This window comes from Haliotis rubra, unplaced genomic scaffold (genome assembly GCF_003918875.1).
Source record: "Haliotis rubra isolate DU_JTF1 unplaced genomic scaffold, ASM391887v1 Scf170, whole genome shotgun sequence".
NCBI classification, from domain to species: domain Eukaryota; kingdom Metazoa; phylum Mollusca; class Gastropoda; order Lepetellida; family Haliotidae; genus Haliotis; species Haliotis rubra.
In genome coordinates this window covers 1375048-1397608 of record NW_025765670.1, presented here as the reverse complement: position 1 = coordinate 1397608, position 22561 = coordinate 1375048, and the positions used below count along the sequence as shown (strand labels likewise).

At 40.7% G+C, this 22561-nt stretch overlaps 1 protein-coding gene across 1 annotated transcript; it reads left to right on the top strand.

Moving 5' to 3' along the window:
- Positions 1-295: 295 nt before the first annotated feature.
- Positions 296-15949, top strand: LOC124272536 (probable G protein-coupled receptor 85). The gene is made up of 2 exons (XM_046707746.1): positions 296-1454; positions 11427-15949. The coding sequence occupies exon 2, from the start codon at positions 13564-13566 to the stop codon at positions 15052-15054; it is 1491 nt and encodes a 496-aa protein (XP_046563702.1). The 5' UTR covers positions 296-1454; positions 11427-13563; the 3' UTR covers positions 15055-15949.
- The last annotated feature ends 6612 nt before the right edge of the window (positions 15950-22561 follow it).

Here is a 22561-nt window from a genome sequence, read left to right as displayed (position 1 = left end):
TCATACAGCCAACAGGCCCAAGATCAGTGTTGTCATACTAACCAAATCCAGACCGCTATTGTTTACACGACCCGTGAACAATACTTCTTCTCACGTTGTGCGTTGAGGGTTAAGCATGATTCGCGTGTGTTAAATGGACAATTTCACCGAACTGCTATCAATCATGTAGACATATAGCAACATAGGCATCGCCATTATACAACTACTACGTTCGACCTCCGCGTCAATTTCCGAAGAGGAGCCAGTTAGCTTTATGTTGATTCCCAGTTCAGATAGGACACCACGATAGAGCCATTGTTTTGACAGATAGGCTACAGGCTTTCCTTTTGTCTGTGAATAGACATGTAACGATCGATCTAGCATGAAGGACGATGTTCACAGTCCACCACAACGCTGAACTATGGTGTAGAGGAGGAACCCAGGCCTTTTCCTGTCGCATTACGACTTGAAGAAATTAGCACAGCTACAAATGTACAGTTGTGATGAATGGAGAGACGTGCCGGGTTCTGCCAAGAGATGGGAGGCGCTTTTCAATCGATGGCTTTAATTACCGTCAATGGTGCCTTTGCTCACCGCAGTCCTAAACCAACCAGCTCAACCAATCGTTCATAACAATGAGTGAAATTTGTTGCAGGAATTCTTCCGCACTCATTTGGCAATGAACGCCACGGTGTAAAGTCACGTGAGGTGCACGCGCTCCTCGGGATCGCTGGACGTGTCGTCTGCTCCGTCCTCGTTTTACAGATCATTGCACGAATACAGATAAAAAAGGAATCGAAATCTCCTCCAAATATTTTGTGACACTCTTTAAATGACAATTGGCGATTTGGTTGTAGAATACTGGATGACAGGATGTCAAAAACAAACCTATCAACGTGTTCCTGTTAAGTATTGGCGATACCAGGATCATCGAAAATCGAACAACCTACTCCATATCCATCAACAGAAGTAGTCCCAGCGATACCGTCACCTTACAACAAGGAGGTATAAGTTTAAACAGACAGACAGCTGGAGAGAAGGTTAGCCCGTAATTCATCAATATGCCATTATAGCTACCATTAAAAGTCGGATCAAAAGCGCAAAGGACGGCTCGAAGATCTGCTTCTGGACGCACTTCTAGTCTTTAACTGCAGCTGAACGAAACACACACCTGTGTAAGGACCGCTAATCCTCAATCATCTCCTAAATCTCTGCCGGGGTTTCTGTCTCATCTTCCATTCATTGGCAGGCTGGCGTGGCCCGGGAGTTCCGCAGAGATTGGTGACAGAGAGTCTGGTCATGAGAGTGTTTACCTTGCAGACTGGTCGGAAGTATCTCTCACGTAACTACCGCTGTTGGAGGAGCTCCATTGTGTTTGTCAGTAGAACCCAAGCATAACTTTATCAATTTCCTGAAGCAAGGCTGAAAGTCCTGTACGATCGGATCCCAGAGTAGATGTAAATATGGACAGACATGTAAGTTATCTTTGATTTATCGTTACTGACTCCTAGCTTGTTTTGTAAGTGCTTTAAGGTGTACTATGACTTAATGTTTGGAAAAGTATTGAGAAATTTTGGGTCCAATTCCAAATTATGTTGATGCATGTCGTATTCCTTGACAACCAATTCGTTAGCTTCTCATTTATTTGTTATCATACTGAATGCAGTGACGACCGAAATATACAAGATACAAAAGGACCGCTCGTTCGTAATAACCGTGGTTCGTTGTACGCATTTCGACTAATATAATACAGCAATTGGTTGGGGCGAAGACTGTTATATCTCTCAGTTCGTTATAACCGTGTTTGTTGTAAAAGGAATGTTCGACACCGACACTGTTTCTTGAGAGGAAGATATAATAAACTCTAATTTATATATATCATACACCATTTGCAGATGATAACTACCACGTTTAGATTATAACCAATTCATATATATTCACAACAAAATGGTTAAAGATGTTCTAAGAACTTGTCATGGTCTCTAATTTAATTACATCTTTGGTATTCCGTTTTCGTCGTGTTTCCTCAAACAGCTAGACATATTTTTTTAGAAAGAAATATATCATAATCGGCATTTTTGTTAAAACAGAAAGAATTACTCAAAAAACATCTTAAACAGATTAATATGTTGGCTACCCAGTCTGTTATAGTCTGCATAGGGCGTAATAGATGGATTTTTGCAAGTTAGAGAAGGAGAAGTATATTAACAGTAAGGATTTGCGGCGAATTTTATTCGAGGCGTAAATAAAGATTTGTTGAAATAAAGCTGTATAAATCTTCCGCGTTGCTGCCACGAAGCTTGGTGTGCGTTTTAAATTCAGAAAAATGCCTCTTTTATCGGCTTTCCTTTTCCACCATTAACAATATGTATCTTTTTATCTGGTGGAGGAAATGAAAGGAGTCGACATCAACGCCATTACTGTTAGGCCTCAATCCTAATCAAAATGTCACTTCCTCCATTCAAGTAACATATTTCACTTTGATAGACATACAAGGAAGCTAAACGTCCGTATTCCAACGAGAACCTCTTATTGTACATCGTAATGGTTTGGGCACACTACTTGACCTTATCTTTAGGAAAGCAATCGCCAAGTTCTCCCCGTAGAAAAGATCTATAATGTCTCTCCGCGGCACCTACACTGCACCTATAGGCAGAGCCATCGTTTTATAAACACACGTTGCATAAAGGTACCTTTGAGGCATGAGAAACGCGTCCGTCTCAATCAGAATAGTGAAATGGGTTTCAGGCGATTGGTCTTCAAGAACGATTTCCAGAGCTCTGATTTCGGTACAGGGTTGATGTGACCCCCTCGTTAATGCGATATTTCCATTAAGATTGCTATGTTCATCGCCAGTCTGATGCCGTGATGAGGCCTTGTTTCATTGCGTTTCACTTCCTATTGTTTTTTTGAGACTCTCAGATCGCTAATGACGTTAGATAGGGATCGCCATTAACCCGGGTTCATTTGGGAGCTGTGTTGTTCAAAAACATTTACAGCATTCAGACATATTGCATTTAGATTAGTACGGAGAGTTTAATCTCGTCGTGTTGGTGATTAAGATGTACAAGAAATGTTATTGGATACGGGATATCGTACTTATTTCCTTAGCTGTTCAATAGTTTTATATAAAGTCACTGCTTTAGCACTTTCATTAAGTTGTAACAGCTACATCGTGGACGTCTTTGTGGGGTTGTGAAGCAATAAAACGTTTATGGGGGCTGTTTATAGTCCCACTAACAACTGATTGAACCAGGTTATTGCGTGTCATATAAGGAAGTAAGCCTACGAGCCTGAATTGTACCATTCCGAACCGGATTCAACCATAACCTGCCAATCCTTGAGTGTTTCAAGTCGTTTATTTAAATAGAATGATTGAAAGTTATTTCCTTTTATTAAAACAATAACATTCATTACATGATTGAAATTGAAGCAATAATATGATATGAATGAGTAAACTATCGGCATATATCACTGGCAAACTTTTTGGGTTATTGCCTTAAACAATAAACAAAGAAACAAAATGTTTGGCTAGAGTGCCGACCAACCATTTGTTTATGCCACTTAAGTTATCATTCTCGATCATTTGCCTAAACGCGCTAAAGGCAAAACAGTGAACTTCGAGGTAATTGTATGAATGGATCACTGAAAAATCAGCCATAACACCGGGTGTCAGCGACAAGGGTAAAACATCCTTCGTCCTCCACCACCCCCTTGCTCTACCCACATAACTTCAGACCCCTGCATGGATTTTCTTTCCTGACGGAATTTAAGGGGTTACGAGTCGTACACTGAATTCGACGTGCAGAGTTGCGTCCCTTGGGGACGACAGATAACTATGACCATAGGTACGAATCCCAGATCAATAATACAAATTACAACATCTCTTATTAGGCATACGGCGGGAGGTTAATGGTGTTTACGCTCGTCTTAGGTACACAGTATTATATACAGATGATACCTGTAACCTACACTGCACCAGTACGTATATTGGATGTTTCATGTTCAAATTTATCAATTTCATAGTTCTGAAGAAAAATATTAATATTCATATTGTTTTGATCGTGTATCGTGCGTTAATTATGCATATTGTATGTCGTTCTCACTTGTCAGCTGTCAGTTTATGCCGCAAATGTTCATCAATCACCACGGGTAACCCTGCTTTTCTTTCATGGTAACCTTGTAATAGAGAATAATCGTGCCACGAATACATTAACACCATGTTGAAACATCAGGAAAAATTACATGCTGCCCAACGAGGGGATACATTAATGAAATCTATTTCTTTTGAATAAAAAGAAGACACAAAAAAGACGGTACTATGGGTGAATTATCGGCCAGTGCGATCTCTGGGCTTTTAAGCCTTTCTGAACAAATTGTTTTTTTGTGACATCGATTTTTTTTATTTGAAAAGCGGAGTGATATTTTCCAGGCTGCATAAACACAGATAAAATGTCACTTTTGAAATTTGGGCAGAGTTATCCGGATCGAATTTCAGCCATCATGTTTCCTTGAATCCATAATTTTCAATTTTAAGCACCCTGAAACCACGAACGACGGAATGTTTCGGAGTGAAAGCCACATTGAACAAGATAATCTGTAGAAAATGAATTAATAATTGTTCAGCTTGAGTAATTTGTTCTTTCAGTAAATCATCTTTTTCCTGACACACGCAATGAAATAATTGAAATAGCTCCATCGATTAGCTGATACACGGGTAATATCATCTTTCTCCACTTGATTACTGTAATCATAATTAGTGTCACATAATGTCATTGTTAGCGTTATTTATTATCCGGGTGATGTAAAAAGAAGACTATTATGTATAGAAACGAAAAAAACATGTTTTGGTTGATGTCGAGAACGAGACTTCTATATTTACACGACGTTTTGGTGTAGATGTGGTCGTTCAGTATACATCAGTAACGTCAAATGTAAGTACAGCTGTGGTGTAGCCTAGTAGTTACAGCTTTCGCTCGTCACGCCGATGACCCGAGTTCGATTCCCAACATGGGCACAATATGTGAAGCATATTTCTGGTGCCCCACGTCATGATACTGCTGGAATATTGCTAAAATCGGCGTAAAACCATACTCACTTACTCTTGATTCGTACTTGAACGTTGAATTTATAAGTATATATATTTCTAGAAAGCTGTTATTATTGTACCCATGCAGGGAATAGAACCCGAGCCTTCGACGTGACGAGCGAACCCTTTAACCACGAGGCTACCCCACCACCCCGACAGACTCGGTTACTTACAAGCCACCGTTATATAGGTAACATATTGCTAACTGCCGCCAAGACCGACATAAAGTCACCGACTGCCCGTTTGAACACGTGTGATGCAAGACGCTGCTGTTGATCTCAGAAACCATTGGCTACAGGTGGTCCAGACGTCTTAGGTGCCGCAATTCTCTCTCCAGAGTTGCCTCCCTTTGTTGTGCCGGAAACCAAGGGTTTGAATCCTGGCGCGCCCGAATTATGTTTCTAGGTTTGTCGGTATCAATCAATCAATCTTTATTTCAGTACTTAAAAAGGCCACAGGCCTGTAGTACATTTAGAGTTTACATGAGTAGATAGAAGTCATTTATAAATTCTTTTCTGCAACAATACTTTTTCTTAATCTCATAGCGAAATAGATGTATATTGCCAGATTCTGTAATATTGATGTAGTAGTATCTGTTAATAGTGAAATTAATGTTCTTACACTTGGATGCTTATAATAGTATGGCTTTAAGTACATTGTAGTTCGTTCGTAGAGTCGTATAAACAGGACAGATTAGAAGGAAATGTAGTTCATCCTCAACAGTACTCATATTACATAACTGACATATTCTGTTTTCTCTTTGTATACCTGCATACCTGCCAGTTTCAATAAATAATTCATGGGAAGAGCAACGAAAACGAGAGAGACGTTTGTCGGTATCATACCAGGGCTCTTGCGTCATTTCGGGCTTTGCTCCAAGTTGACATGAACATAAAACTGACAAACAACTTCAATTCAGAGTTACGCCAAACTCACTTGGTTACTCGGAAACACGGAAAGAGACAGTAATGTATCTGAGCGACGCGTTTTGTTTGCCTGACTAAACGTAATCATTATCACTCCGGTGTCCCCTAGAGACCCACATCTGGTTGTATATTCTCGACGATATATGTCAGTGTAATCTAATAAAGATACAAAACAGCATGCGAGTGTACCACACCGAGAAACACCACGTGGCGATTAGGCTTAAACAGCACTCCTCCGGGATCTATCAAATAAACTGATATCACATATATAACATATATAACATATATAAAACATAATTGAAAATAAGTACGTATGGTCGCTGTGGTTGTTCACGTTCACGTTAAACATCGTTCCCTGACTAACAGATCACAGATATACGAAATACGGCTTGGAGAATCATCATCATCATTATCATCATCATCATCATCATCGTCATCATCATCATCATCATCATAAAATTTGAGACCTACCTGTGAAGCCCATTTCTGGTGTCCCCTGCCGTGATATTGCTGGAATATTGGTAAAAGCGGCGTAAAACCATACTCACTCACTCATTCTGAGACCTACCACACATCGGGGTGTTTCTCCCTTGCCAAGCTAATACGCCGGAGGCAACTAGAAAACTGTTCAAAGCGGTATGAAGCCCAATGCACTTAATCGTCCTATATGGCTGAAATAATGCCGATGCCACATAAAATTGTAACTCACTCACTCACTTAGTCTAGTCCCATGGCAGTACATATGAGAAATGAAAATGTCAATAGTTAACATCCATGTTCTGATATACTATTGAAAGGCGTAATGCTACAACAATTTATATGAATTCATTTACTTTTCGACGTCCTTTAATCGCCGTGGGGTAGCCTAGTGGTTGAAGCGTTTGCTCGTTACGCCGAGGACTCGGGATCAATTCCCCATTCTAAAGTGCAGCTCATTAAGTTTACATCTTACATACCTTTTCTTGAAATCTCTAAACTTTATAGAAGAATCGATCTGCTTGAAAAATATTACTTTTTCGGACAGAAAATGGTTTGCGTTGCTCCTACCACCAAATATAAGACCTGGTCTGCCACTGGATATAACACAAAACGTGTTTAACATTTCTAGTATACAGGTCCACGGCTACCAGCCAGAATATCGTTAGCACCGAGGGCTGATTGTGATGGGGAAAACGAAATAACCCAGGGCTTCCTTTGACATGAATCTAGTTTTGATGTGTTTCAATTCCCTCTCATCCCTAAATATAATCAAGGAAATTATTTACCCAGTCATACCTCCCTACTTTCAGAGAACCCGCAGTTACGCGTCGTCTCTTTATTCCAGACGAGATTTATCAAGGGCTATTCAAGAGTACATTTCATACATTTTCTAATTTCATTAAACAGAGAGTTCCGTGGCGACGAATGCATGTGATAGTACCAAGCTTACTCCTTACAAATCACACTTAAAGAGAGTACATCGATTAGTACGGGCTAAATGCCATATTTCTTCCCGATAGAACGGGAATGCACTCGTATGGTTAATATAACATGAAGCGTAAACAAGTTTGGGTTCTACTCATTATCACGGGTTAGCAATGACCTTGACCTCTTCAGATTCGGCGTCAATTTATCAGTACGATAATAGCCGTTATTGGGCACTAATGAGTCTAGTCAATGGTTAATAAATCACTGTTCAATCAGATTTAGATGCTGGGTCTATATTCAGATGAAACTACAGAGCCATGTCTGCAGAGCTTCAGTCTGTTTCACAGTCCCTGAACCACATTATTTTCCCTTCTGCTGAGTCCTCCCTGCGATGCTAATGCGCTAAATGAAGCAAGTCTAAATTTCCTCGAGTCCAGGGGCTCCTTTTTGATTTCATTTGTCAATATCAAAATGATACATATTTAGAGACTATTCGTTAGTCTAGCAGAGCTTCAACATTGAAGTTATTTGTTAAAATCCCAGTGACTGAAAACCCGTTCAAAAACTACTTCCCTTTCAAATTGTTGAAAATGCAATGCTGCACATTAATACACAGCACTAAATATGTCCAGCGAGTTCCATATAGCTTCAAATTAATGCGAAATGAACCCGAGCCAGCGATTGTCTGTAAAACCCATTATGACAACATAACTGTTTAAATGAATTAAGTTCTGAATGCAGAGAGACTCGATGGGAATGTATACACATACATATATATAAGCATCACGTTAATGGACGGTCATAAAACCCCAGTGACTGAAATCTAGCTGCTTTTATTGATAAATTTCTGTTTTCACAATGAGTGTTGAAATGGAATACTGAGCGACTGTATGAAATATATACACATTCTCATGCATGACTTTACACGGGGGAACTGTTTGGAGACATTTTGCTGAATGAGTCCATAACAAAAACATGCTGAAATTCATATTCGGAAGAACCCGTTGTCTTAACCCCGTGACAACATCAGAGCTGATTTAATATTCAAATTATAAAGGAACCCGTCTCAAAGGGGATTAAAAAAGGACACCCTGTATAATCGAATGTATATAACCGAGATGCCGGAAGTGACGTTAAAGCCGTGACCTTGAGATAAATCGCTCTCTGTATAGGAAACACAAGTGACTGCAAGAGCATGAAATTCCAATTTGTCTTGTGTGTTTGTTCTGATCTGGCACAGCAACTTCACACTTGACCCGGGCTGTATCCGCTTGGGAGGAAACCCAAACAAGGAGGATGACTAGGTGGCGAGGACACGCGATTTTCTACTTGCCCGTGTTTGGCCGGAAGAGGTCAAGTCCTGAAGACGTCCTGGTGGACCGCGAGGTGGCATCTACAGAAGTGTTAATGGCCATTTGCTGCTGACGGTTCGCATAACATACATGATAATGCTACAGATGACGACCTTCTGTAGCTGGATGGTTGCCTTGGTAAACGTTGAGCATCCATATTTTCACAACACGGACGCGTTGTACAAGCGGACTTCAGATATTTGATATAAAGACGCTCGTCAGATGCATATGGTTAGTGTGCGTAAAATGTATTGGCATTTCATCGAAGAAGGTTAAAGGCCTGGGTTGGCTTTGTAATGTTACACTTTTAGTATACCTAAAAACATGTATTAATTAACATTGAACAAGTATAGTGAACTAAAATGGTGAAGGTATTTTTATCAAAGAAGGTTTAGACTGGCTTGCAATGAAAGTTTTCCAGTTTGATGATACTTAAAACATATAATTCACATTTAGCCAGTTTTCATATTGGATGCAAACTTTACAAACCCGTTTGAATTGGTGCTGATGTCATATGACTGAAGGTGAAATAATCGGACATGGTTCATAAAGGTCATTTATTAATATTCATTGTGTTTGGGATCTGTTAATATAACTCGGTCTTATATTCTGCTCTCCAGTCGAACCGTAAAGATCCGGGTTAGAATTGGTCTTCAGCAACCCATGCTTGTCGTAAGAGGCAACGAACGGGATCGGATAGTTAGGCTCGCTGACTTGGTTAACATATGTCATCGTATCCCAATTGCGTAGATCGATGCTCATACTGTTGATCACTGAATTGTCTGGTCCAGACTCGATTATTAAAACAGATCGCTGACATATAGCTGGAATATTGCTGAGTGCGGCGTTAAACAACAATCAAACCAAACCCGCTCTCCAGTCAGATATTGAGGGAGTGATAGTTTACATTCTGCCCGTACCTTGTATATGTATATTTCAGTTTGAGCATCCCATTGACACATGGGTCATCTGTTTGGTATCGTGGATAGGCTGCCCCAGTCACGTCATACAAAACACGTTGTGATGCTTGTTGTTGCTCTGGTGTAAGAATTTTATTCATACATTCTATGCCAAATGTTGATCTACACGTTGTCATTTGTTGTGAAGTGCCTCCGTGGTCGAGTGGATAGCGTGTTCGCTTTGAGAGCGAAAGGTCGGGGTTCATTCCAAATGGCATTAAAAGATAGTATTTGGCACTAAGAGGTTTAAACTAGGACTGGTTGGTGAGTAATCAGGGTAGGAGGCATGGTAGCTCGTGGACATAGCTCAGGACTAGTACAAGAAGTGACCGACACACACGCACGCACACACATCGATATATACTAGTAAGGGAACTAATATTTAACACCACGTTACACCCCATTTCACCACACAGAAGAATGGACTCGTTTCCAAAAACGTCCTCATTTCCTCATTTCCCCATCCAGCAGGTACTGTCATTGTTTTATGGATGGCTCTGTAAATGATATCATTGATATCACATAATCCTTCGATGATGTCCGTTACGAGTGTTATACCCAGAGCTGGCACAGTTAGCAGTGTAAACCAACGCGGCGTGGTCAAGGCTACAGAACATGTCTTCAGTAATAATCGCTCTAATTGGGACTGTTTTGCCGGATCGTTAACGAGACACATCTCCTGCTGCAAGACAGGTTCTCTGTCATGGCGACATGATAGGATTTGTTCCAGTCATTTGCATGTTTTAAAAATTTCAAACTGGTTAATTGATTTTTTCGGAAATTCCGAAGCTGTTAATTTTGACGGATTATGAATTGTCGAATATGTTTATTTTTTTAACACCATCCCATTTGTCAATATCATTACTTCGTTTTAAAACAATGATAAAAATGAAGGTGAAACATTTGTCGAAGGATAAAAAATGCCGCAGAGGTGATAAAAGAGTAAAGCATTTAGAAATTTGAACCAGATGATCTTTTGCCAGCAATTTCAGCCAAACAAGACCCTTTATCAAACTAGCCATTAAATCGGGAAATTGCAAATAATGATTGCTTCAACGGCCAGCCTATTGATCACCTGTTTTGTCCATTCGAGATAAGAGCAAGTTACGGCAAATGTTAAAACATGCTCTAGTATTAAAGAGACACTATAATTTTACAGCGTCGATATCGTGACGTGATTCATGGTTTGGATTAAATTGTGAGTGAGGTTGATTCTGCGCTTCTGTGGGCAATTATGGCATAGCGATATGACGGTGGGAAAAGAACAGACGGATTTCACTGACCTACGTCGGGGATCGAACCCGTGTTTTCTTCTTACGAGCGAAGGTTTTTAAAACTCGGCTTCACTATCGACTATTGATACGAAATATATAAATATATTCAGGAGACATATACGTATTGGATAAAACACCGATATATTGAACAGAAAGTGAATTTTACCATATTGTTTGTTGTTTAACGCCCAATTCAGCAATATTTCAGCTGTATGGCGGCGGTCTGTAAATAATCGCGTTCGGATCAGACAATCCAGTGATCAACATAATGAGCATCTATCTACGCAATTGTGATACGACGACAAGCCTGGCCACATTGGAACCTGTTGATGATTAAATTGAAAATTTAAAACAATTTACTTTTTTGTTGTATTTAATTATTTAATGCGGTATTGATAAATTCGTGCATGCCATATCACCCAATTTCTTTTCTGTTTCAGGAGGAACGTAACCTTACAGACGTCACATGACCATTACGGCGAGATATGATTGGTCGACAGAAACCTAAACGTCAACGCCGCACAAAGGACACGTAATAAACGGGAGATTTGTAAGGGTTCCATGACGCCATGCTGTAAATTATGGAACGGACAAGCTGACTATTGCATGCTCAGAAATCATTGGACTTATTGCGAGACAAAAAGTGGGAAACATAAAGACTGACGTCTGCTCTCTGCGCAGCAGACGACAATAAAGAAGACAAATAGAGATTTTACGAGGACAGTGACAGATCGAATCTTGCAAAAGGGAATTTAAAATGCAAACTTTCTGACAGACGAAAACTTCAGCTTGTTTGCCGACCTGGAAGTTTTGATATTAGCTGGCGGTGTCAATTCAAAGGAACGTGATTGTTGATTTAAATGTCCAGATGTAGCAGACAACGATTTCAATAAGAAACCAACATACGCAGTAGTATTTCATCCCGCTCAGAACGTCTACATCGTCTTTGAAGTTGCTCTTGGTTCCCCAGCAGAACATAGAGCAAACAATATTCGTTTAACTTTATCACTCACAAAAGGTCAATGAGCTTCAGCGGCAGATGTCATTTAAGTAAAGCCAGTTAAGCCGGTGCGGTAATACGCGTTGTACAAGCTTTCCAGACTCCAGATATTTGATATAGAGAAGCTCTTAAGATGAATATGGTACAGAAAAGCCTAAAAGCCTTATAAGTGGAAGCTTAAGAAGATTCATGCTTTTCATCCCGTGACGGTTGATTTATGGCTTTCTGATGGACTTGAACGACTTGAAACTGATACAAGCACCCATTGCAAAGTGCCCGTGAGACTTGACGAAAGCGATATACTTCAGTTAAATAGTATTAGTAATCAGACCGACGATATTATTGTTCAAGTGTTTTACGTCTTCTCGAGTTTTATCCAGCCGATTATAATGACAATTGTCCAATCTCAAACATAACTACACATATTGAGGAACCGGCTGATGTTCTTGGTCGTTCTATTGGTATTCGCTATAGCAGAGAGACATCTCTTAATATTGTCTCCTCGCTTACGTTTAGTTTCAAGAATTTGTTCGTCTTAATTCTTCTATTCTGAGTCATACGCTATTGCGACGTTCGATCATTGAAAAATGAACGAAGTGGAACCCAACGTCGTGAAAACCAATATTCCCCGTGTGTGATACGCCTGGAGATTGAACAGGTGTTTATTGCAAACAGGGATCTCAGACATTACACGTTTTTTAAATGAAACCGATTTAGCCCACTATTATCTTGTACACGTGGAACCTAAAGGAAGCGAAGTGTTAGGAGACGCAGGAATGGTAATCTTTAGATATAAACATAATAACAAGATTGTGTTCCCCACAGACAAATTGACCGTGTAGAGATAGAACCGTAAACCAGCATGACTGATGGTTGTGAATGGAATCCTGCTATTGCATGATTAAGGAATAATCGGCTTAATTCCATCTTTAGTGTGTATGATCAAATGAAATTGATTTCCTAAACCACGTCTGTTGTTTTACATACAGACTCGCATCGTTGCCGTTCAAGCGTCATATTTCAGTCTCTTAGCAGCCTCGTTGGCAATGGCTTGTAATTTTGGTCTCATTTGGCTTTGTTTGGGCTTGAGTCGGACGCTGTGAAATCTCCGTGGAGCTGGCTGCACGTTGTGGGGAAAACGCCCATGTGGGGCTTTAAACCTGATTACTGTAGCCAAACATGATTATTGGTTTAGCACGAAGCCATGCGCTTGATCTTAGACAGATACAGACGAATTAAACTACGCTCACCTCCCTGGACATACAGCGCTACAGACTCACTTCCTCAGCGTAAACATAATGTCTCAAAGGGATTATTCCATTTAGGTTTTGGACAGTTTTCAGTTTGAATATTATGTAATGAATAATTGACTGGTTGGAGTTCATGCATGTGACTAACATCTGTTGCTGTTCGGGCGCGACAGAAACGTTTTCATCAAGAGATATCGTTGTGGAAGTAACTGCTAGTTTGGCATTTGGGCGTGATAGGTCCAGAGGGACTTAGCTATATCGGCTGCAAGCGCTGCTAACTTAATGAACGCGTGGCTGTGATGTGACCATATCGATAGATACGGAGCTATGGAATATAATGTTACTTCTACCGCTTCCAATTTAACCGACTGGGCTGTGGGCAACATTTCCACCACAGGGATGTCCTCTTCTACCATGTCGGCGATGTGGACGTCAGAGACGCGACAACCGGCAACAGAGACGACATCCGCAGCACCGGAGACGACATCTTTTGTGACAGATACTTGGACGAACGCAGTAACGGACTTGTGGACAAGTGACGTTTCGTCGGAAAGTGTGTCGTCTGCTTTGTCTTCCGAACTGACGTCTGCTAATTGGATAAGGGAAACAACGTCTGCCGCGACCAGTTACTTCACTGAAACGATCACATACGTTGACAACGACACAGCTGGCTACAATCGGACGACATCTCCTGTGATAGACTTTGTGACTACAGCCACCACTGTCTTGACGTACATGACATCGCACGAAGCTTATAAAGGGATACCAATTGATGCACTCGTGCTGAAAACAGTCTCCCTTGTGCTTATAGCATTATCTGGAGTTGCCGGTAATGGGTTCATCATTTACACAATTGTCAAAGAAGGCAATCTCCATCGTCCTCCATTTTATTACCTGCTAAGCCTTTGTGTGTCAGACTTGTCCCGAGCGGTGTTTTGTGTTCCACTTGTGCTAATGACGGTGCTGCAGGGGTCTGTGTGGAAATATGGAACCTCTGCCTGCAAACTCTTTGCCTTTGCCAACTCTTTCTTCATCTACAGTTCATCTGGAGCTATATTAGCGATATCGATAGATCGACATTTCTCAATTGTGTATTCCAAATTTTACAAACGGAGATCCAGAGGGCTTGTCAACCTTATTGTGGTTGTGGTTGGCTGGACAATCGCTTTTGCAATGTCCTTCCCGCCCGTGGTAGGAATCGGCACATACGTCTTCATTCCGGAGGAAAGCCAGTGCACCTTTCATCACAGATACTACAAGTCCAACGATACACTGGGATTCATGCTTGTGTTCTCTGTTATTGTCTTCGTATCTGTGTTCCTCTACTTGCGGGTGTTCTCCTTTCTGAGATCTCACAGGAAGATGCGCCCACTGGAGCACCAGCCTGCACGGAGTTCCAACTGGACATTCTTCGGCCCCGGGGCAAATGGACAAGCACTTGTTAACGTCATGAATGGATTCGGTGCCAATCCGGCGATGAATCCGCTACGGATGCAGGTGCGTCCAAATTTTGGCAGGGTTGTGAATTTGCATATTGTGAAAAATGAACACCTTACGAGGTTATTTTTTGTTGTAACCTGTTCGTTCAGCTCGCTGTGGTTTCCTTATATTGTGCTTGCGTTTTGGCGAATGTTTGGTGACACTGGAACGATTGGATCTGTGTTCGTGACCATTGCTGCTTGGCTAACATACACCCAGGTGGCGCTGTGCCCTCTTATGTATATTGTGTCCCGTGGACCAATCAGGAAGCATTCTCGGACAGTACTTGATGCAAATGACAAGAAGGAGTTTCTTTTAGAAACAAGGAACCGGAAATGAACGAATCATTCGTTCTGTGATAGAACAATAAACATTATATTCTATTTATCTATTTATTGAGTATTTATCTTATAAACGCATTCTTGTATGAAGACATTGATGAGAATGTATGCGTATGTCATCCATGAAAAGCGATAAATACTACTTCAGTGTAAGACCTTTCATAACCTCACGAGACAAAATTAATTCTAAAAGGATTTATATTTATATATATATATATATCTTCGAAAAGAGTTTCAATCGCTACCACATGTTGAGAACTAAAACTAGCAAGGTTAGAAGGGAGCATGTCATAATTCTCCAGGTCCCTATTTGACTTATATCTATTATATAGATAAAATAAATTACTTTTCTATTCCTTAATGATACAAAGTAAACGTTTCCATGGTTTCTCAACTATCATGATATTGTTTGACAAACGAAAGTCATTCATGACAACCAATTTGGACGTCACATCTGCTCAACGGAAATATCCAATAACCCTTTTGAGATGACTAAATCACGAAAACATTATTAGTGAACTCTCTATTGAACTCAGCCAAGGATCAAATTTACTTCCACACTGTGTTTTTGTTCTTTAAATGTCGCTTTCTTACAGCTTACGATACATTGTGGTTACATTGTCCTTCTGTAAATTTTAGTGTTTACGCTTTTGGTAATCCTGGAGAAAGCCAATATCTAAATGTAGAATTCAGCGTGCCAAACACTGTAAGCTATAGAAGGTGTTCCATGGTGTCGAGAGTATGGATGTGACGGTGTGTGTTGCATGTCGTGTGTAAGGAAGACTTCTGTAAATCTTAATCTATGATGTGATTTTCGTCAAATGATCGTGAAATTTTTAAATATAAATCATGAAAACTGTATGTCACTGAATTAAACCCTTTGATTCTGTGAATCAGTGTGTAATTGTGTATTTACATGTCCTCCGTTGAGATGAAATGTAAATGGGCCAGATACCCTAATGGGTAATCGTGATTAGGGTAAAACAAGATGCTCATCACCTAGTGCGTGGTACTCCCGGTTCGAATCCTACATGGGCACAATGTGTGAAGCCCATTTCTGGTGTCCACCGCCGTGATGTTGCTGGAATATTGCTATAAGCGGCGTAAAACCAAACTCAGTCAGTCAGTCAGTAGTACGTGGTACTGAGCAGGACCTGAGTAATTAGGGAATCTGATTTGCCTGATATCGATTGTATGGGTCATCAGGCTTTGGCTCTCCCGACCTCAGATGTGATTATGTACACACACTACCACCACCATGCACACACAAACACATGACCAATAATATACACACACTCCATACACATATGAATGCATACAGCCCACTAAACAAATAACACAATACAACACATACACCACCATACATACACATGTATAGACATATACAAGACATAAACACAGTCACACATCCCCACGAAAACACAACACGCACACCATACACACACAATAACTTACCCACGAACACAAACATACACAATATAACACATACACATGTAAAGACATACACAACACATAAACACACACACAACACACATACTCACGAACACGCAACACATACACACATAAAACACACACCATACACACATAAGCATTTACCTTCGAGCACATACACCGTACACATACATACTCATGTATAGACATATACAAGACAAACACATTACACACATACACATACACACGAACACACATGAGAAGAGGCATGAAGGTCAGAAACTACGGATTCTGTCGTTATGTTCAGCATCATATGTTGTTGTGAGGAAGCAAATGTATTTATAAGTATTATCTATTTTTCATCTCGGATAATGAACACAAACCCTTCTGAATCGTGTACTGGTGGATAGGGCTGGCGTTCACCTGGGAGACCTAACCATCATTTATCAAAGATACAAGATACAATATATACTCATGTTCTGAATAGTAACGGGCGCTGCTTGTAACAGTAACTTCTTTGGTTTCGTCGATTGTATTTATATAACTGGTCTTATCGCGGCTACAAGACTAACGCTTAGGCTCTGAATGTATATAATTTTGATAGAAGCAAATAATTCTACTTTAATTGAAAATGCGCCCCAGTGAAATGGACGATTCAGAACCCAAGGAACACCCTGCTGCTCCATTTAGGGCTTTCGCGCTGGAGAGAGGCTGGGCGGAAGGGAAATATCTGGTTCAGGGTCTGTGAACGAGCCAACGAGGTCACCAAAGGACATTACACCTTTGTCCATGTACAGCTATGTTCTTAAATGGTTGATGAATTGTTCATTAGCAACTTGCTGACAACGTCTCCTGTTCCAACTGTCCATCATTGCCATCGATTGCCTGAATTTAACTTCATTAGCCTTCCCAATTACACTTTTAGCAGTAAGATGTTCTTTAGTCTCACTCGGCTGTGTCTGTCCATTCCAAGGAGATAAGCGATGACATTTGTCAAACAGATCTCAATGTCCACAGGAAATGACTAATGGCTATGTCACAACGACTATTTCATACGACAGTCTGCCATGATTGATAGCCTCCATGGTTTGCCTGTTGTCGGTGCATGGCTGCTCCTGTGAGTGACGATGTGCCTGGAATGGGAGCTATGCTATGTGAGTAGCCTCCTCTAATTGGGTCAGGACATGGCGAAGCCGAGTTATCATCATGGCCCTTCCTGACTTGTTTTGACTGAGGGGGGCTGTGGGGTAAATGAGAAGCGTTTGCCTGTCAATCCGAAGACTGGGTTTAATTGCGGTATATTTTTCTTGGTAAAGATGACCCTGCTTGGTGTTCTTCTTTGGCTGGAACAGTGCTTATAGTGTACACATCCTGCTTACTCATTATTTTGTATATTCTAAGATGCTGGTCAAAGTAGCGTCAAATAATATCGAGTCACACTCACTCACTCACTCACTCAAAACCTACCCGCCCGTCCACTCACTCACTCACATACAATATATGAATGTCAAACGACTTGATAGAAACAACACGACGACAACTAATTAAATCAGCTGTATCAAATGTTAAGTGTGTGATATCGTGTCAATATATTTATGAACACGATAAAAGCAGAGACCATATACCGATATATGGTCTCATATAAAAGGCATGTGATGAAAGTGATCAGAATTTGCTGTCTGAATACATGAAGACCGTTAATAATACAATACACCACATATACCACAACCAGAATATGTTGATTAGGTCATTGCATTGAATCATATATCCATATGAATCATATGAACTGTCATCACCACTTCTTTGACATTTCAGCTGAGTAAATAATTTAGACCATTCCAATATCCAAATCATTATATTCCAATTAGCTGTACGCCCAACCAAAACTTGGCAATATACTTTCATTTCGAAATTGGTTACCGATAAAAGTACCATTAAGCACGTACGTATTTTAAAGGAATATGCTAAAGGAATATCTTGCTGGAAACTTTTATGCTTAAGATATCTATAAATGTGGTTGGGTGAACATGGTCTTACGCCTTTTAGAAGTATTTCAGCAATATCACGGCGGGGGAAACCAGAAATAGGCTTCACGGTATCGAACCCGGGTCTTCGCTTTAACCATTAGGCAAACGTGCAGAGACAAACATGTAAAGAGACGTGCAAACTGCCACTTTTCTCCAGTACAACTCATAAACCCTTCGGGGATGTTGGGGTAGCCAAGTGGTTAAAGCTTTGCTTCGTCACGTCGAAGACCCGGGTTCGATTCCTCACATGGGTCAATGTGTGAAGCCCATTTCTGGTGTCCTCTGCCGTGACATTGCTGGAATATCGCTAAAAGCGGCGTAAAACTAAACGTGTAACACGTTTGAGCTTCGTGGGAAAAATGGGCAGACTTAACCTGGTTTACGTATAGTTAAAAATGTTTAATCATTTATTGACACTCACTCACTCACTCACTCACATAAACCCTTCGTGTTCAGTTCACTGAAGATGTATGCTACTTTACATTGGACTGGGATACAGAAATATTTCATACTCTGGACTCTGGAGCGAGAACATTATGGTTTTACGTCGTGTTTAGCAATATTTCAGCACTATAAAGTTAGGATCACAAGAAATGGTCACACAGATGACAATATATTGAATTTATATACATGGGTGTGTCTGTGTGTGTGTGTGTGTGTGTGTGTGTGTGTTGTGTTTTTACTTACATTGACTTGGAGATTAAAGTACGCCAGTTCCTGAACCCCATCTCCAAGCTGCCAGTTACACTCACAACCAAACACTCAATATATTTTTACCAAAGCTGAGTGGTCCATTACAGCCAGTTCCTGGAGAGAGTTCAGCAGTTGTTGGCACTGGAATGTCTCCAGGTTTGAATAAGGCAATGCGTTACAAGATGAGGTTCATATTCCAGATTTATCTGGGATTGATAAACATGTGTAACCACATTTTTTTATCAAACACAACAGAAGACGTTTTTCATCTCCGAATTCATCCGAAGATGTTATTCCAGCACCGTCAGGCTTTACGTCTGAAGGTACATCAATAAAACACTATCTTAGAATAACCTGACTTAATAGACGGGCTTTTATAGACCCATCTATCGTGTCTATCTACAATCCTACTTACTTTTCTATCTGTATGTCTAACAGCCCGCCTGTCTACCTTCGCGACTATCTATTACAGTAGGATGGATTTCTACAACTTCAATTTCCCCAGCTCTTTCTTGTTCAAGATGTCTCACACATGTTGCTAATGCAATTCTCGTCTGAAACATCATCCTTTTTTATGAGACGCCATAAAAGTTTCGGATGCTGAATTATGCATCCCCATACTCGTGGACTTGTAGTCTAGCCACCACGACAACCGCTATGATCCAGGAGATGTTGTAGTAAGCCCCTAATCAATAGGGCGGTCCCTTATGGGGCGTCCTTCCTCCATGTCAAACGGCGACCCTGCGTTTGTCTCGCCGAATAAAGACAATCTATTATGCATTCCTTAGGATGCTCTGACGTCACGGACACGAGTTGAAATGAAGGTTTAATCACCACTTGAACGGAGCCATTTATGCCTGATAGTTACCGTGCTCATTCATTTAACCGTGGAGGATTGGAATTTTTATGTGTTCTTGTTTAAACGTCACAGCATGTTTCCAAGTTTGCTTATTTCTCCAAGGCAAACTTGTACGGTTGACCCAAGGAATGCCAATATTCCAGATGGACTGTTTCCGTTTTCCTTCAGAACCGTGTTAACGTATTGCAGTTTGGTTTTCTCCCGCTAGAAACCTCCTTGTCATTGCCTTTTAATCCCAGGTCTGATTATGTTTGGATTACAATTAAAAAACGTATTACTTGTCGTTGCTTCAAATATAACTCGTCATCCATTAATCTGAAGTTCTCTGAAGTTGCATTTCAACCAATTATCCCAGAAGATTTTGTCAGCAGCTGTTCGCATTTGTCATTATCATACTGTAACTTGGGTCGCGTGAAAAAGAATCTAATGGAAATAAAATGAAAGAAATTATTCCCCGCGGTGCATTAACAAAGACTGTTGATCCATCATTTCAAACAGGTTCAATCTTTTCAGTTTTTACGATGGTCTCTACAGAGATGAAGTGGGACGAGATGGAGAGGAGCGCACCTGGAATTTGTAATCTGGAAATAAACGAGATAGCTAGTTCAGTAACAAAAAATAAAGTTTGATTAACAATTACAACCAAGTATTTCAAATGATTTCAAATTCTTAAGAGTCGTATCAGCCTGTACATTTGGTTGCATTTCCAAATGTGTCATGACTGTTACTCGGAAGCTTTTAAGGATTCGGCCAGTTCTTTCATCTTCCGAAATAGAATGTAAACGGGCTCACGTGTGTAGCTTCAAAATGGAGAGATGCACGCATCTTAAATGTGCAATTTTATAATGGACTACATTGCTACACGATCAAAGGGTTTATTGCGTTTTTAAGAACGTGGGCATTTGGCGAAACTGTCACCAGTCCCTTCAGCATCTATAGTATATTCTATGATGGGCTGTTTCTTAATAGATATTGATTAGACGTGTCGTTGAGTATAGAATGGTTTCAGCTGGTCCGCTTTGGTATCAAATAAATATCATTTCAGTAAGTATGCGTTATCCATTGAGGTTCTCGGTCCATCAGGGTAATTGTGCTCGTTGAGTTCATTGTGTTCAGGGTAAGAGTGGCATAATACCATTCATCTGTTCACTGGTGTAACTGGGGAGGTGGGGTAGCCTAGTGGTTGAAGCGTTCGCTCGTCACACCAAAGACCCAGGTTCGATTCCCCATATGGGTACACTGTGTGAATCCCATTTCTGGTGTCCCCAACGTGATATTGCTGGAATATTGCTTAAAGAGGAGTAAAACTAAACCCGTAACACGTTTGAGCTCCGTGGCAGAAATGGGCAAACTTAAGATTTACATATCGTAAAAGTTTTAAAATAATTTATTGGCATGTTTTAAAAAAAAAAAATGATTGGCTTCTATTTGAATTGGTTCCGAAGTTTGTGTACTACAGATGGATGTGCGTTAGATCACACTTTCATGATCTACCAATTTTCACACTACCAATGATCGCCTTAATGTCATGTGTCCCTTGCCAGATATATTTTATTGGAGGGGTCAAAGATCACCTCAAGCTTGCCTCCCTCAGGCTGACCGGCCGTCATAAAGCTGAAATGTCGACCAAAGCGGTGTTCATCCTAACCAGGTCACTAATTTTGAAGTCCATGGACTAAACGAGTCAGCTGGTCCCTGGTTCCACGAGACTGATTCTACGGGACTGACTTGAAAATCGATAGTGTCACAGAAAACTGCCAGTAATACATAACTGACCCATATAAACTGAAAGTACGCAGCTCGCTGCTCCTACGCTAAAGGGTACTGTGGTTTGAACACAGCAAGGTTATGGAGTGTCCGATCAGAGTTAATACAAACACACATTGGTCGGCCCACGTCATAGCTGGGGAGGCCACGACCACATTGTCTACAAATCAAGGATAGAGAGCACATGTGATAAAGGACCGATCATGTGGCGTGTGGGTGATCGCGTGCGTGCGTGTCTGTGTGTGTGTGTGTCTCTGTCTCGTATCTCTGTGTGTCTGTGTGCCTATGTGTGTTTGCATTTGTGTGTCCCTGTGTATGTGTGCGGGCGAGTGTGTGGCAACATTATTGCGTTTTCACGCATTTTCGGGGACGATCTATTTTTCAATAAATTCCCGACCCCAAGAGTATCAAATGGTCTGTACTTGAGCGAACCGTTTTCTCCTGGAATGGTGAGATATATACGAGAAGAGAAGGTATTGCAACTGCCAACAGACTAGTACTGTACCTCGGTAGAATATAATACAACAATGTAAACCTTGGATTTAGAAGTACTGTGGACATGAAGCTTTTATGGATAATTAAAAAAGTAGTGAAAAATAATACCAAGTCTTTACTATGCTCAGAAACACCATTGGGTGTACAGAGCAAAATAGCTGTGAAGATGTGACGGGACCACTGAACATTAGTGATAACACAAGTTGTTCGCGAAAAAAACCCATCTCGTGGCT

Coding starts and splice junctions, on each gene's coding strand:
- LOC124272536 (XM_046707746.1), top strand. CDS start 13,564: ATGGAATATAATGTTACTTCTACCGCTTCCAATTTAACCGACTGGGCT.